This window comes from Diorhabda carinulata, chromosome X, assembly GCF_026250575.1.
Source record: "Diorhabda carinulata isolate Delta chromosome X, icDioCari1.1, whole genome shotgun sequence".
NCBI classification, from domain to species: Eukaryota; Metazoa; Arthropoda; class Insecta; order Coleoptera; family Chrysomelidae; genus Diorhabda; species Diorhabda carinulata.
In genome coordinates this window covers 6,609,591-6,626,064 of record NC_079472.1, presented here as the reverse complement: position 1 = coordinate 6,626,064, position 16,474 = coordinate 6,609,591, and the positions used below count along the sequence as shown (strand labels likewise).

The 16,474-nt window shown below is 32.2% G+C and overlaps 1 protein-coding gene across 19 annotated transcripts in view; it reads right to left on the bottom strand.

The window, feature by feature from the left end:
* Positions 1–16,474, bottom strand: part of LOC130900749 (PDZ and LIM domain protein Zasp) — a 101,619-nt gene that overhangs the window by 35,206 nt on the left and 49,939 nt on the right. For all 19 annotated transcript variants that reach the window (XM_057811594.1, XM_057811585.1, XM_057811581.1 and 16 more), the window contains exons 3-5: positions 11,646–11,820; positions 7,052–7,185; positions 5,979–6,079 (exon numbers count right to left, since the gene is read on the bottom strand). In XM_057811594.1, the coding sequence (XP_057667577.1) occupies positions 5,979–6,079; positions 7,052–7,185; positions 11,646–11,820 (410 nt within the window). The remainder of the gene's footprint in view (positions 1–5,978; positions 6,080–7,051; positions 7,186–11,645; positions 11,821–16,474) is intronic.

Genomic DNA, 16,474 nt, shown 5'->3' with positions numbered 1-16,474 from the left:
AAGATTTTTTAACAAAATTCTTAACAACGGATCTAACGGAATACCCATCCTATCATAAATTCGCGTAAAGTGCTCTGATGCATCTTTCTATCTTTCTCAGTTTATCTTCTGTTTTGTTTGTTTTATTTTTAACCATTTTGGAATCAACAAACTTTATTTGTTTGAAAAAATATTGTTAAACGATTTAATTGGCTTTTGCGAAACAACGTAATCAAATGTAATTTGTAAAAAAGAGATATTTCTGCTTCTTCAGTTTGTTTGGCTCAATCATTATCAACCACAGATTTGTTAGTAATAAATGAACAATATTTCATTAGTGCTTACAAAAAAACTATTTATTTTTAACTTATTTAATAGAAATTGTATATAGGCGTAATTTCTAGACCAAATTCATTTTAACGTCATTCTGTGGTAGAACATCCTTGAATTGAAGATTTTGAATCATTAATTTCGTACGTGTTTGCTCCTGATTTATTAGAATAATTTGAACGAAAGTAATAATCGAACTAGCGGAGAAAAAATCACCCGCTATCGTCAAATTCAACTAAAGGATCGTCCACGATGAGAGAACTAGTATCAGTCTCGATGAAAGCGATGATGAACAATACTGTGACATTCAAATTAGTGATCGCAATGACTAATTTCCAAGTTCCGGGATAAATAGAGTTGTTACCAAAATCAAATGAAGAAAACGAAAAAAAAGGCGAAGCAAATGGATGGAAAGAACTGGCTCGTTAAAATATGATGATGGGACGTAAGGAATTTAAACAAAATAAAAAAAAATCAAAGGAAGGCTTACGTGATTGCTAATAAGATTGAATCAATGTAATGCGAAAAGAACAAATACTTAAAAAAATTTTAGACAAAATTTTTGAACACTTATGAACTTGGAGTAATCACAGTTCAAGCATGAGTAAACACATCAGAGTATATGCAGAGAGAAGAGAATCGAATCCGAGCAAAAGTGAGGAATTAATATTAGGGAGAAAAGCTCAACTTCCTACACTCAAGTATTGGAGAGTTTTCCCCACAAGCTTCCTGAATTACCATTCCGCTATGTAAGGGAAGATTTCACAAAACATTTTTTGTAAGAAGACATAAGATGAATAAAGCAACTCTACGAAATATTTTAGGAAGAACGCAAAGGTGATGATAAAAATCTCATTGCTGGAAGAAAACCAAACACTTGTTTGATAGCGAAGAACGGTAAAATAATACTAATACTAATGGATCTAGAGGCTGTTGAAAGATTTCCATCTTTGAACTCTGGTAGCTTGTACTTTGAAACTAAATTGTGTTCTCACAACTCCCCCATTTATTATGGTGGCATCCAACATGTTATCCATATTATTGGATTAGAGAAACTTGTGTACTGGACTCGAAAGGCTCTGTTTGTAACAAAAAATAAAATCGCTGTAATAGCAAAATAAAAATATCGTAATGGCTAATGCCCTCCTCAATTTCTCCACAAAGTGAATATAACTCTGTGGAGCGGATCCATACTCAAATAAAGTGTGACTTTGTCCACAGCTGCATCTAAAGAAAATTCAAAAATCGTGAAATATACCTACCAAGCCATCTACTTAAAGCGACCAATGAAAGTAGGAGAATCCCTGAGCTTTAAGAGATATTCATGTTTGATTTGAAGTCATTTAAGGATTACTCAAAGCCAGAGTTCCACAAGTATTAATCAATAAGACCCGATAAGAAGGCAGAAGATACAATATTCATAAATACTCGCGTTCTAAACTATTCGCCAGTCTTAAATACAGCTCAAATAAGAATTTGGGGAAAATTGTCTTCAAGAACTATCAAGATTCAAGAAAACCAAAACCATTTCAACAGAATTATCCACCGTCGATACATCAATACTGTGCGACTGCAGCAAGTGATGTACAGTTTAGCAAAAGGAAGAAACATTAGATCGCTCAAATCGCAGTCAGTCATTTAATTCTTAAGGAAGGAATTAATTTTAACTTTAGAGTTTTAAAAGTTTTACTACAAACGCGTGGTATTTAAGTTTTTTAAGCTATATTTCATTTGTGAAATCATATATGAATAGATTATCAGGTAGTTTTATGAATCATTTCATCTTATTGCATGCTACTGCAAAACCTAAATAAGTATTAACCTGTTCAAACGTAGAGCCTTGTTTCTTGTGGTTAGTCGATGCTCAGAATGACAATTTTCAATCGCTACTTGCTTCCATTAAAATTAAATAAAAAATTCGTGTATTGTCATTGGTCAACTTTGGATTCATTTTATCGTCAAAATGAGTAGAAGATAGAATCTAAAAATCTGATTACCACCGTGGGAAACTCGTCAAAGATAACATTACAAATTTATAAATTTGTTATATTATCATCCAACCCTAATAGTGCGAGAAATCACAATTTAATTCTATATGCTCTAAAATCGGCATTCGGTTAGATAAAAGACATATATTCTAAAATCTTGTTAAATTTATTGTATCATCAGAGATTATTGATAAATGTGCTATCTTTCAGGTCTATCTTAATTTTTTGAAAATGGAATTGAGTTAACAAAAGTTTTTTTGGTTACAACCCTTTTTTAGGCAACCATATTCAATTAGAAGGGGTACATTTTGATAGATTGCACTGATGCCTACAAATTATATGGAAAAGTCTTCTCATTTTATGAACTATTTACGAAATAATAGTGTTTATGGAGTCACCAGATACGGTGTGTGAATGGAAAATAGCAGTTCAGAGTTAATATTTAAAGGTGTTTCTGACAGAAAGCAAAGTTGAGTTGATAATGGAGGATAGAATTCAAATAAGCCTTTCTGAACCGTCGTCGTAGATATTCTGAAATTAAAATTATAGAAACGAATCAATAAATCAACTATTAACACTACATTTACCACCAAACTCGTCAATGTGTATGTGTAACTGGGTATACTGCGTCTTATATTTTAAAAATCAACAACAAAATACACAATAATATTTTATAGTAAGAGATACAATCATTAGAAAATCTGTGAGATCAATGAAACTACTTATTTAGTTCGTTTGTGAATCTCTACAAATTTTCAATTAACAATATTGAGTAATAATAAATAATGCAATAGAACATGTTGGCTACTTCTATTTTCTATATTCATAAAGATAAGGATAGGTACAAAATTAACAAATATTTGGGGTTTACTCGCTAAAAATTTTTCGTAACGCCATCCGTATTCAAGATAGAGGTTTTGCCGCAACTTCTCTATTGAAATTTTATACAAATATGCTTTGGAAGCTGATACATCCAACGATTTTGTTTTTCAATATAAGATTTATTAAGGAAAATTTCAAGAGAACATAAATATCATTTAATTTTACACCAAAAAGGTACTCTTGATGAAATTGGATACTTTGTACCGTTTTCGGAATATTTTGATATGAAAATTATAAAGTAATAACCGATGCTAGTATGAAGTAATGATAAATGCATCAATTAAATTTAAAATCACAAGATGAAAATTTGGAAAAAAAAAGCAAATAACATAAAATAACCTCTCTTTTTCCTGAAGAACCTTTTAATCTTCTAAACGGTTGAGATTTAGTTATGAGGGCATTAAGTTACGTTGAATTATATTTCTCAATACTTGAGGTGAATTTACCTCCGTAGCATGAACTTTTTCTTAAAGATACGAACTGTGTAATCCAAGGGATTGAAATCGCATGACCGAGGAGGCCAATGAATAGAAGGTTCTGCACCTATACCAATCCATTTATTCGGAGATGGTTACTCAACCAATTACGACGACAACTTCTATCAAAATGCGGTGGAGCTCATTCGTGCATAAAACATTGACATGTGGATTTTCATCACACCAGTAGTGTGCAAAAGAATACATTTAAAAAAATTTGGATTGAGGGCTGTTATTTTTTGTAATGTTCAACAAAAATCCACTGGCAAGAGCTCTTTGACTAGTCTATGAATATAAGAATGTAGTTGTTGCTTTTTAAGTATCCTCCAAGTACTTGAAGAAGACGTATTTGTTTGTCTTGCCACATTCTTTACGCAGACGCAGGTCTTTGCCTTCTTTGGAGCTGGTTCTCCCTTGTTTTGATTGTTCTTTTGTACTAATAGCAAAAGCAAAATTAAAATGTGATGTTTATATTTATATATTGTATATCATTTGATAGATTTAAGATTATAGTTCAAAAGTCAAATTAAAATTTCAAACTCAACAATGTAAACCAAATATTCCAGGTATTGAAATCTAATAAATATTATAAAATTCAATTCCAACTATAATGAAAATACCAGGTATTATAATAATATAGTACGTCCCTGTAGAAGGGTTTCCTATAAATAGACACAAATTTACGACTTTTGGGTCTTACCGAATTTCATATACCTAAGTGTTGGTGGTAATTGATTTTGAAAAATATTATATATACAGAACGCTGGCTAATGCTCCCTGATATATTCCCAACTAAGTACTTAACAGAAATCTAAAACAGGTATTGGAGAATATGCCAAATTAGTGGATAGTTATCAGAAACGGTTGAGAGTTCACCTCACCGCAATAAACTAGTTGCAAATCTCCTTATTCTTCAACCAATAGAAAGACTGAAGAGATATGACCAACTGAATCTAACCCACAGACTTTAGGATTATGTCAAGGCTTGTATATGTTACACGATAATACAAACTGCATAGCAGTAGATAATGAGTTACAAGTTATTATATAGAAGCAGTTACAGTAGAATTTCTTATGTTATTTATGATAAGTAATACGAAAGGCAAATTGTATTTATCTGGGAGACTCCAGAGTTTTGTTTGTAAGTATAAATCGTAATATTAAGAAGTTCCATTAATTGCTGAGCACACTTTACTAAATAATGCCGTATGAAAACTTTTTAACGCATTTTGCTAACTTGTTATTTCGTAGCGAGATAATACAGCACAAAATAAGTTGAGATGGATCACTAAAAATGTACATCATTTGTTTCCAAAGTACAATACATTGAAATAAATTGTGATAATTTTTTAGCCAAATTATCGCATAAATTTGTTTTTCAACAAAGTCTTGAAACTGTGTTTCGCTTTCAAATGAAGATTAATATCGTTGTTGGTGATGATAAATTTGCTAGTAGGCCCAATTCTCCAGTAACCGTTGTAAAATTGATAGAGAGATACGTTTAATCGGAAAAGTTCTAAGATACTCCTATCAGGAGATTGATGTAGTTCTTGGTGGAGGATCCCCAACAGTTTATTTTATTTTATATGATCATCTTAATATGGAAAAATTGTAACTCTCACGTGCGATATACGTTTAACGATTGGACATTATAAATGTTCTATAATGGTGCAGGTAAATTGTATTTTTTCTAAAATAGAACAGCTGATTAGGCTAACAGAGTATTTTATGATATTCCTACCCGCCAGAAAAGCCGTATGTAGATTCATGGATATTCATCAAAACCACTATTGATAAAACACTGAAAGTTTGCCGAAAAATTAATGTACACGGTTTGTTTTTAAAGTAAATTATCACTAAAAGGAATCAAACTTGGAGATCAAAGTACAGCTACAGTAAATTGTCATAATAAAAATACCCGTAGCTCCCAAGTAAGTCAACATTTGCGTGTTAATGTAATGCATTGTCAAACAAAGCATAGAAAGCTTAAATTTTTACGTGAAAATGAGACAACAATCATTAAACATACACCCCATTCACCTGAATTGACAATGCGATTCTTGATAAAAAGATGATGCAAGTAATCAATTTCTTGAGAGCATTTCAAATGATAACTAGCTTCAAACTGTTAAGTTTCGGAAGCTTCGGTTTCAAAAGTGTATTGATTAGTGGTAATTACTTTCAACATAAATAAAATCATTTGGTCAAAAGACTTGTAATAGCTCATAATATATATCTTCATCTATGTATTATTTTTAATAGGATACAGATGTAGCCAAAATGTTTGATATTGCACCATCCAAAGATATAACAAAATAATTACCTTGATCGTTGTAGTTTGTATCGTTTTCAGCTTCTTTCAGCGCTCTAAGTACTTCGCTATTAGAAGCATCGTAGTTTTTCTCGTTTTTCTTGAAATTTACACTGAAAATATGAAAACAGTAAGAAGTCAATTACAACACGGATTTTGTACAAATCAAAGCTTTTATTGGACTTGTTTAGTTATACTGAGATTTTGAAGGCATATTTCAACTCACATATTTCTCAGTCAATATTTCATTTTATATACCAGCATGCTGAATTTTGCTCAGACACTGCTTAGACTCTATTTAAAAATGTAAAGATTGTTGGAAAACTCTAAGCGAGTAAATTAAAATATATTCCTAGTAAACCAGTCAGATCTCTGCACTAATTAATTTTAAATTGTCTGCTTCTAAGCAATCTGAGTGCCCTTCACCATTATTCTTCCACAAAATACTGTAATCACACTATATCAATTGATAAATTTGCAAGTTCTCAAAAAAATACCGAAAAGCATTTTTTACAGCGTGAATTTGAACCTCCGACCGGCAAATCCAGAGGTTGACGCCTTAGCCCGCTCAAATAACGAGCGCAATTAAAGTGGTGGGATATACTAACAGTAAAAAGCCATTTGATCTTAGTCCAAAGGAGAGTTAGAAAAAAAATAAACCCACATACAGGTGAAGTTAATAAAAATGTGTTAAAACCAAAAACTTCAACAGGAATTTGCTAATTCGGCACTTCGGTCATTAATTTAAAGTGTTTGTTTGTTGTGTTATCCATGAAACCCACGAAAAGTTAAGTCATCAAAGCTACAAAATGAATCATTGAGTATGATGCTCTACATTTCTAACCTTCTGGAGAAAATACGATTGCCTATTACTACAGGTCAAAAACTTTATTGATATTTATTATTTACATATCATTTTCTCAAATAAAAGTGAATTTGAATTAATATATTCACCTTTATCGGAATTGTCCCATACTATTTCTTTATTCAGATAAAAATAAATTTAGGAGTTACTTTGTGGAAGCTTTGTATAAGGAACTTCTCTATCTATATTATATACTATGGAGAATAAACTCTTAACTTACCCTAATGCACCTGTAGATAACACTTCCGTTTGTGCTGAAAGGGTTTCTGCTATACTTTCCTCTGAATATAGTTTTACGGGACTATTATATTGCGTGTTAACTAATCTTGGTCCACCATTGACAGCACCATTAACCTGGAAATGATAAAGAAAATCGAATAAAAATATAACTCTCTCCTAATAAGATGATAAATGATTTGGTTTCACTTCAGAATATAATTGCTATTAATAACGCCACAGTCCTTTTCCGCGTTTTTGAGAGCAAAAAGGGTATGTCTAAAAGTGATTGAACTACCAGTACTAGTATAATATTAATCATATATCTATCATTTTGACATAACTGCTTAAAAGTAAACTTACTTAGCCATATCAAATGCGCATTCGTGTCAGATCTATATACCAGCAGGCAGGTCACATTTTGTGCTACTATCATGCTAGCAGTGGTCCGAATGGAAGGCTATTAGTACTTACGCCGTCTACGAGGTTCAGTCAATGATCAAGTTCTTAAATTAAATTTGAGCAACACGGCGTCAGAAATTGAATTGTCTCATTAATATATTGTCAGGTATATGGGCCGATATCATGAATCAGAAGGGAGTTAAAATTTCCATCATGAAGAGCACAGGGAGTGAACATCCTCATCAATAATAATTTTGTTGCACGTAATGAAGAGCTGAGCAGCGCTTGTCCATATATATTGTGATACTTGTTGCATGAGATTGTCTGTTTTGAAAATTGCACCAGGTGGGTCCCAAAAACTCTGACAGTCGAACAAACAATTCAACACTGTAGTACTAACATTTCTGCGGTAATGAATACCTCGACAGAATCGTCAAGAATGATGTGACTTGGATTCCACACTTCACCCCGCAAGCAAAGCAGAGGTCAATGTATTGGCGGCATAGTGGATTTCCCGTAAGGCCAAATTCGAGGAGACGTTGGTATGAAAAGTATTGTGCACGGTATTATGGGGCGGGAAGGGCATTCTGCTCATTGGCTACCCTCCACGTGATTAAACAGTACCGCTACTATGAAACACTGAGGTAATTACGACCTGTCATGCTGGAACACTAAACCTTTCCGATTTGACAATTCTGCCCGTTTTTCTTCGATTACTTCATCCAGTTTCATAAATTGTTGACAGTTTGGTTCCTTGGAAGTAGCTCAAAAAACACAACACCTTCGTAACCCCACCACTGACAGCGTGGGCTTTTTTTGTTGTTTTTCAGCTTTCTACGTGGTTTGTGCTAGTTCATTGTGTTTATTCTATGATTTTTTTCGGACTATGTTACTATTCAGGACCCATTTCTCATCACCAGGGATGATTCTTTTCAAGAAAGGATCGGTTTCATTTCGTTTAAGGTGCATATCGCAAATGTTGATTCTTTGTGTTAAATAAAATTGTTTCAATTCGTGTGGTATCTATTTAAAATTAATCCACAATTAATACCTAAAAATCACGCACTACTTTTTCTAAAGTTAATGGGACCAGTATCACGTGACAAATGGTGAATTACAGCACTAACATAAATTATTCAAAAATTAAAGCAGGGTTCTCTACCAGTAAAAAGCGGAAGTACTTAGTTCATGTGTAGGTTTATTTTGCTTTCGATATAAACTCTTTTTTACAATCTCAAGAGATTTCAATATCCAATAAGTCTATTATCAACATTCTATTCTTGAATGAGATGTGTGGAACATTATAAATTGATTTGTTGTTGAAGAAACAAACATACAAATAACAAATTGAGATTATTTGCGCAGTTGTTTTTGGCAACCTAATCTATATTATGTAATACCCAACAAATATATCATTGAGTTTAGCTCATAGTTCACCGTGCCAAGAAATTGAAAACCACGTACATTGCAAATAAAAAAACATGGCACAATAGCCGTCATGTGAATTAGATTCCAAACATTTTGGCTGCATTGTTAAAAATTTTTAATGGAGTATTTCCAAAGCAATGCATATCGTAAACAATTCAGAATGTTTTTAAACCACTCATAATATAACCTTAGCCTCATCTTGCGTTTGTTGGCATTTGAACTGGTCAACTATTCATTAGGGTGGTTCGAAAAAACCGTTTTTGCGATTTCGAAATTCCATTACCACTCAAAAGCTGCTTAAAATTTATTTTTGGAACTTTGTTGTCCAATGGTAAAAAAATAATATTCCCTAACATATTCAAGATATTTTCTTCAAAATATTAATGTTCTAATTTTTTCCAGCTTCTTTATTTTGCGCCTAAATATAGCAGAAAATAGATAATAAAACTACTGACTAACTGAATAAAGCAATAAGAAAAATGCAATCGAAAATCATTACTACAGTGAAAGTGGAAGCAGAGATAAAAGCGATTCCAATTACGGGTATTATGTCAATGAAACATCAGATCAATATTTCAGAAGAAATATTGAGAATTTATTCAGTGAAAATTGCAGAGAAATGCAGCACACGGGAAAATTCTATTTAAATAATGTGTGGCGTATTATAGAAAATATGAAATAAAATAATCATGGAGAATCACAAAATAGAACCCAAAAAATGTCAGTGTGTGATACAGAAAAAGAAAAGAGGAGCCCGAATATATGGAGGCAATTAGATAAATCGTCAAAATATGGAAAAAGACAAAGAAAAAACTACATTATACAAAAGAAACTGAGGACAGAATGAAATTATTACTGTATTGTATAAAAGTGTATTCGTCACAGAATTAATAATTTTAGGAGGTTTTTTTAAAGGCATTAATCAACTCCTATCAACTTCCTTCCAGTCTTTGTTACGGTGCTTTTATAGCCAATTCAAGCAAAAAAATTATTTTACACGTTACACCAATTAGAATATTCTATAAATGAAGAAATACACAGTGTATTCATCAATTGACTCAATTTTCCAATATTTTGATTGGAATATTGATTAAAAGTTTTTTCAAATAGGACGATTAGAAGGATAATTGTACCGATACAAAAAGGAAACTTTCAATTTATTTTATGGAAGTTTATACAATTTATATATATACATCTTTCATCGATAATGGTGCTCTCACTGCTCAGAAGTACATTGAGGAAATACTTCTAGAGGTTCTGATTCCGTTTTCTAAATTTATTGGTGATCAATGCATTTTAATACAGGGTAATGCATATCTACATTCCAGAATTGTTCTTGATTACTTGAAGGCAAGTAGAAGTGCAGTATCTTCCGATATGAATCACAAATAAAATTTGTGGGATTTTTTAGAAAAGAGTATTGACATCATCATCCTCCTCCAAGAAACTTAAATCAGCTCCAAAGTGCTTTCCTAAAGTATGGGATCCTCAGCTTATGCAGTCCGTCAAAAATTAAAAGTTTTTTATGTCTGACAGAATTAGAGATCTTATATACTCGTTATAAGAATAACATATTTTGTCAAAAAACTGATAAAATTGAAGAAAAAACATTTAATTTTCATTTTTTGTTGTAAGTTGATAAAAATTATCCTTTTGTGGTAGATTTTGCGTGAATTACTTCCACCATAAATTGAAAAATTGTGAACGTATTTAACAAAATTATTGGAACTGAATCTAGAACTGAGTATTCGTTTGCTGTTTATACAGGGTGTTTCTAGATTCTAAAATCATGTGACAAAATTCACAACCTTTTTTTCAATATGAAGTGAAACGATCATTTAAGATCTCTGTTTTATTAAAAAATATTAAAAATAGGTGGATGATTTCCAGCATTTATTATGAATCGTACATTTCACAACTTTACTGTTTTTAACTCATTTTAATAAAAGAATTATAAATTATGGTGTTTATTTTTTTCTCTGCAGCAATTGGATTTGGGAAAAAAATTAACAATAAAAAATATTTCCAAATTAAACAAGGTTTTCAGCTTATAATTTAATTTCATACAACTTCATATTAAAAAGTTTTGATATGACCAAAAAAGGGCTGCTAATTTTTCCCCCTTATAATGTAACAGGAATATTGAAAGAATAGAATAGAAAAACCGAATTTCAATCATCACATTTTAAGGATGACATCTCGGAAAGGGGTGGGTTGAGCAAATTTTGCTATAGAAAAGACCCATCCAAATTTTATACGACGAATCACCTCCTGAATTTTGTCGCATGAATTTAGAAACACCCTGTATATAGGTTGTAGTTATGAAAAAAATATATCAATAGGTTACCGTGTATTGACTGCACACCCTATAATCATCTTCTCTTGTACTGAAATCGATATATCAAAAAATGCGTTATATTATGAACTCATTGTATAAGTAAAGATTATGAAATGTTTTCTGTTTGCCAGATGCAAAATCACACACGGCAGCAAGTATTCTTGAAAACTTTTCCTCTCAATTTAAATTTAGATATATTTTTCATACATCCAGTAAGAGTAGCAAAAAATTCTTATTTTCAATCCAAAAATTATATGTGCAGTAAAGAAACTTTGAGAAATTGAGTATGAATATGCCAACATTTTCTATAAGAACAAATAATTGTGATTATATTTTCTGAAACTGTATAATGTAATAATTAGTTCATTTAAGTAATCATTACCTATATTTTCTTAAATCTATTATTAGGAGAATTATGTAATTAACTCACCTGAGGACTAAAAGGTTTAGCAGATAAATTGTGACCCGTTCCAATAGCTCCAATATTTTCACTCTTGTTAGAAGCTAAAGAGGTCCTTGTAACGGTAGTAGCACTATTGATGTAGGGAGATGGAGTCGATAAGGGGCCAGTAGGTACAACTGAAGGTTTCCACGTAGATCCACCTCTGAAAATAACGGACAGTTGAAAAGTTTAGAGGTTAATTACCAAAATAAATGTACTGATTCAGCAAACTGGGCACTGTATCAATTATTTTTGATCAAGATTAGGTCACAATGGAATGTTATTTATGTTTCTAGGTTGCCAGTGAGGTATTGGGGTCAAAAAAAATCAAGAAGGCTCTAGTAAGATTGTAGTGAAAGAACAAGGAATAAATAGTTATTCTGAAATGAGACAAGGTTTAAATACAATAAGTAATTTGATAACAAGGTGAAAATATTGATTTTTTCTGACACAATTTGCTCTATTCAAATTTCTGTCATGTAAATATTTTGTAAGATTGTCATTTGCTGATAAACAATTTCCTTCCAAATAGTATTATTAGCTCAAAAGTTGAATATAAATAAATGAATTATATTCTGATTACTTCTATTTGATTTCATTATACGTTTTAAGTAGCTGAAACATGTAAGTCCCAGTTTCGAAATGCAAAAGTTGAAAATTTGACAGATACCAGACACAGTTTTTTTTATTTCAGTTTAACGTGCCTCGACAGCGCTGGTCATTGGCACACAAAAACAATCAAATGATACATAAGTTAAATAAAGGACTGTTACTAAATCTATTACAATACGTAAATTATTTATATTTTCTCATACAGCTTGGTGGCTTTAAGAAGGATTTTCTGTCTCCTTGAGTTTGTTTTTCATATCAAACTGCTGGTATGCGGTAAAGTATTCTCCGCACTCAGTGAGGATGTGCTTAACAGACACACTTTATAACTTTGGCAGACAGAACGACTTTCTGACGACATCAAATAGCCGTTAGTAAGTTTTGTGTGGTCTTCTTATTATCACTGCTTCTCTCCTATTCAAAAGTTTAGGGAAAGGTGAGAAGTAGATGGATGGATGTTATGTAATGCTGTAGTACTCTTATTCCATATATCGCGCCTAGATTTTTGAGTGAGGTGAACTTAGTCTTCAGATCATTGGCAAGCTGAACTGGGATTTCAGAAAGATCCTTGTGGCTTCTTTGGCATGGTGATCTGCAGATTCGTGGCCAGCAATTCCAGTGTGCGATGAAAACCAGATAAGAGAGAGAGTTATATCAAGAGTAATGAGAGTTTGGTAGATGTCGTGAATGTTTTGGACTATTGGATGGTCGGTGAATATGGTTGTAATTGACTGTATGGATGAAAAAGAGTCAGTACTTTTGTCGATATGCTTATGGGGAGAAGAGTTAAATTTGGAAGCTTGAAGGATACTGTATAGTTCACCAATGTAAAGTCGAAAGTAACCGAAAAGAACTTATGAGTTCGTGGTTTGTAGTGATTGCGCAACCGACACCGAATTCAGCGTTGGAGGAATCTGTGTACCGTGTAGAGAATTAGGTCGAAGGATTTTTTATGCACAATTTCCAAGAATGCTTTCTCTACAAGGGCGCTAGGGGATTCATGTTTATTGTAAATGGTAATCAAGGTATCTACTATGGGAATATTTTTGGTCTAAGGGGGAGAAGAAGACAAAAAAACTGGGAAGGACAAAGAGAGGTTGGTATTTTGTAGTAGAGGTGCGAGCAATTGAGGGATAGAATTTACAATTGTTCGTGAGGTAGTAGGTAAGGACGTGGTGGTGAGTAGCGAATGGACAGGATTAAAAGGATTGGAAGATACTTTAGCAGGAGAAGAGATTGTCGTCTTAAGGACAGTGGTGGCTCATTAGCTTCAACATTGACACTAGCGGCGGGGCTTGTGCGAAAGGCATCAAGGTAGAGGCGAAGAGCGGTGTTGTGTACAGGGTTTAATAAGTCAATTTTAGACTTGAAAGCGGACATATAGATAAAACAACCATAGTCATGCTTTCAGCGTATCAGAGATTCAAATTGATTTTATACAATACACATAAAATACGTGTTATTTCCAATTACTATCATTTTTCATATATCATGATAGTTTTGTCACTTTGGCTAAGCCTCTTAACTTGAAATTTCGCATACTTTCTGGTTCTTGATGACATTACATGATTCAATTAGAAAATGAGTGGAATATTCAATAATATCGCGTGAATGAATTAACTCATTTTTTATCAAACAAAATGTTATAGAACCCTCAAATCAAACTACTTTGAAAGATGGAGTTACAACAAATAAAAAAGATTTATAATATAACCAGTAGAAGAAAATGGAAACAATGAAATAAATTAATATCATTGGCTCGATCTGAACTTTCAGATATTAATTCTCAAATCAAGTATGATCAAATCTCACTGGAAAATGTGCAATTTCGTACTTTTGACTTCTCATAATAAAATTTTCCTGTCGTAACAAATGTTATGGTAATTTTTTTTAGATTATTACATCATTTATATGAGCCTCTAACCAAATTAACTTACAAATTTGAAATGGCTAGACTATGTGGCATTGTCTATATTCATTAGATCTAGTAACTACGAAAGTTAGTGATTTCAAACGTACGAGGTTTATTCATAACTCAGACGTATGTTAGGAATACAACGCACGACATTGTAAAGGTATCTATAGTCTATTTGTCGAAGAAAAATAGTAAATTAAAACATATTCACGCATAGTGCACGTAATCAGGGTTGAAAACGCCAAAGCCGAGCATATAACATAACCACACTCCGCATATAAGAAATAATTTGCGGTTTCATTCAGCAGATTAATAATATGAATTATAAATAATTATACACAATTATTATTACACAAATATACAAAGTAAATGTGGAGTTGGGATAGATTTAAATTGAACGGCCCAAATATGGAACATATTCATTTAAAAATCAGGTATTAATGATAATCGAATTACTTTTTTCAATTATTCTAATCGCCTTTGCACAATGATTGCTGCTTTTTCTAATAATAAACTATTTCTTCCTCGTTTTCTGTATTGAAATCCCATTTCTTTCAATAAATTATTAAATGTCGATCTTATAAAAACCGACAAGTCCTTATCTCCGTTAACTACTCTCAGAACTTTAAAAGAAAATATTGTGCGAAATTTTTCTGATGGTTCTCGAAATATTTGGCGTTTTGGAAATAACGTCATCAATAGTCTTGTCATCATTTTCTTCCAATCCATATTTATAAACATTCACAATAATTTTTTTTCGGTAGCGTTAAAATGACGCTTTTTAGCACTCTTCATAGCTAGTAGTATATCTAATGTCAACAACTCCATCATCAGTATCCGTGTCAGACATGTTTAAGAACATTACGCAACGGACAAACATAAACAATCTCAATGCAGCACAGTAAGACTATGTCGTCCATATACTACCCATAATTTAACAGCTTCTGCACCGAAGCTGGGCTGCCTTCTCCCACGCAGCATTTTATTTGTGATATTTGATTGCACCACTGATTTGGATCAATAACGATGCCAAGCCGTGTTTCGCCCGAGATGTTCACATACTGATCACGCACTAATCATTGTTTTGGTTCACTATTTTTTCCTCGATATATAGACTTTAACAACTCACATGCGATTAACTGTAGGGGTGTAGAGGTACCTAGCAAATTTTGTGCAATTGGTCGCCGTCCCACATCGCAATAGACACTTGAAATAATTCAATTGTGTAACATATTTGATGTTCAATTCTATTAGTTTGTATTGTCTTAACTAAAATAAGTAGGTATATACCTCATATCATTAGATATTTAGTTTATTATTGTCGATTTTTGAAGGGCTGCATTCTTTTAAAATATGGAAATAGCAGATATCGATTCAAATGATGATGAAGTATTAGTAGAATGTATGGCTCCATATATCGCAGAAGGCTAAAAATACTCCTTTAAATCTTTTACCGAGAAAGTCTTAAGAGAGGTATCCAATCTGCTATAATCGATTTATTAAATGGCGGCAAGAGAAAAGAATCAATTCTTGTTTTTGCGAAAATGTGTTAATGGTATATGCAGAAGAACTCTAAAAATCTAAATCTAAAAACCAAATAATCTTTGGACACATCACTCGATACTATGCAGCAGTCTTAATATTAACATGATTCGAATATTAGTGTTTGAAACGAAAGGCACTGATAATCAATATATTTACAAATATGGCGTTATTGCCGTAAGCAAGAATTATGAATATGTAAAAATCGATGACGTCGACCATCTGGAATTTGTAGCCCTCATTAAATTGTTGAACACCAAAACAAACAAATCGAGATCATTCACTATTTTTAAACAATATATTGATCTTGGGCAATCCCAAATTTTTTCTTATTTATCAACAAGTCAAATGCACTAGAAAACAAATTTGGTAATGTATCGAGAGTAATTGTTAACTACCTTCATTAACCTTGATTGGTGTTTCGAAGGACGTCGGATTCTTTGCTCAAAGTAGCACGACGAGTCTATTAGGAGGTAGAACAGCGATGGTATTCTACTATTTTGTTGTTATGTAAGAGAAACTATTTTATCCATCAGTCCAATCTGATATTTGATTATTCGTGCAGTATTATACGCATTTTTAAGCAAATGTAGGAGAATTTACCATTTCAGACCCTGGAAAATATCTTATTTTCATTAGGATGTTTATTTCAGCTGCAACTATCAAGTTAATGATGCGTTCTTCCTGATTTATTTCAATGTTTCATTGTTCAAAGTTCAATTATGTATCTGAGTATCTAAAGCTGAGTATT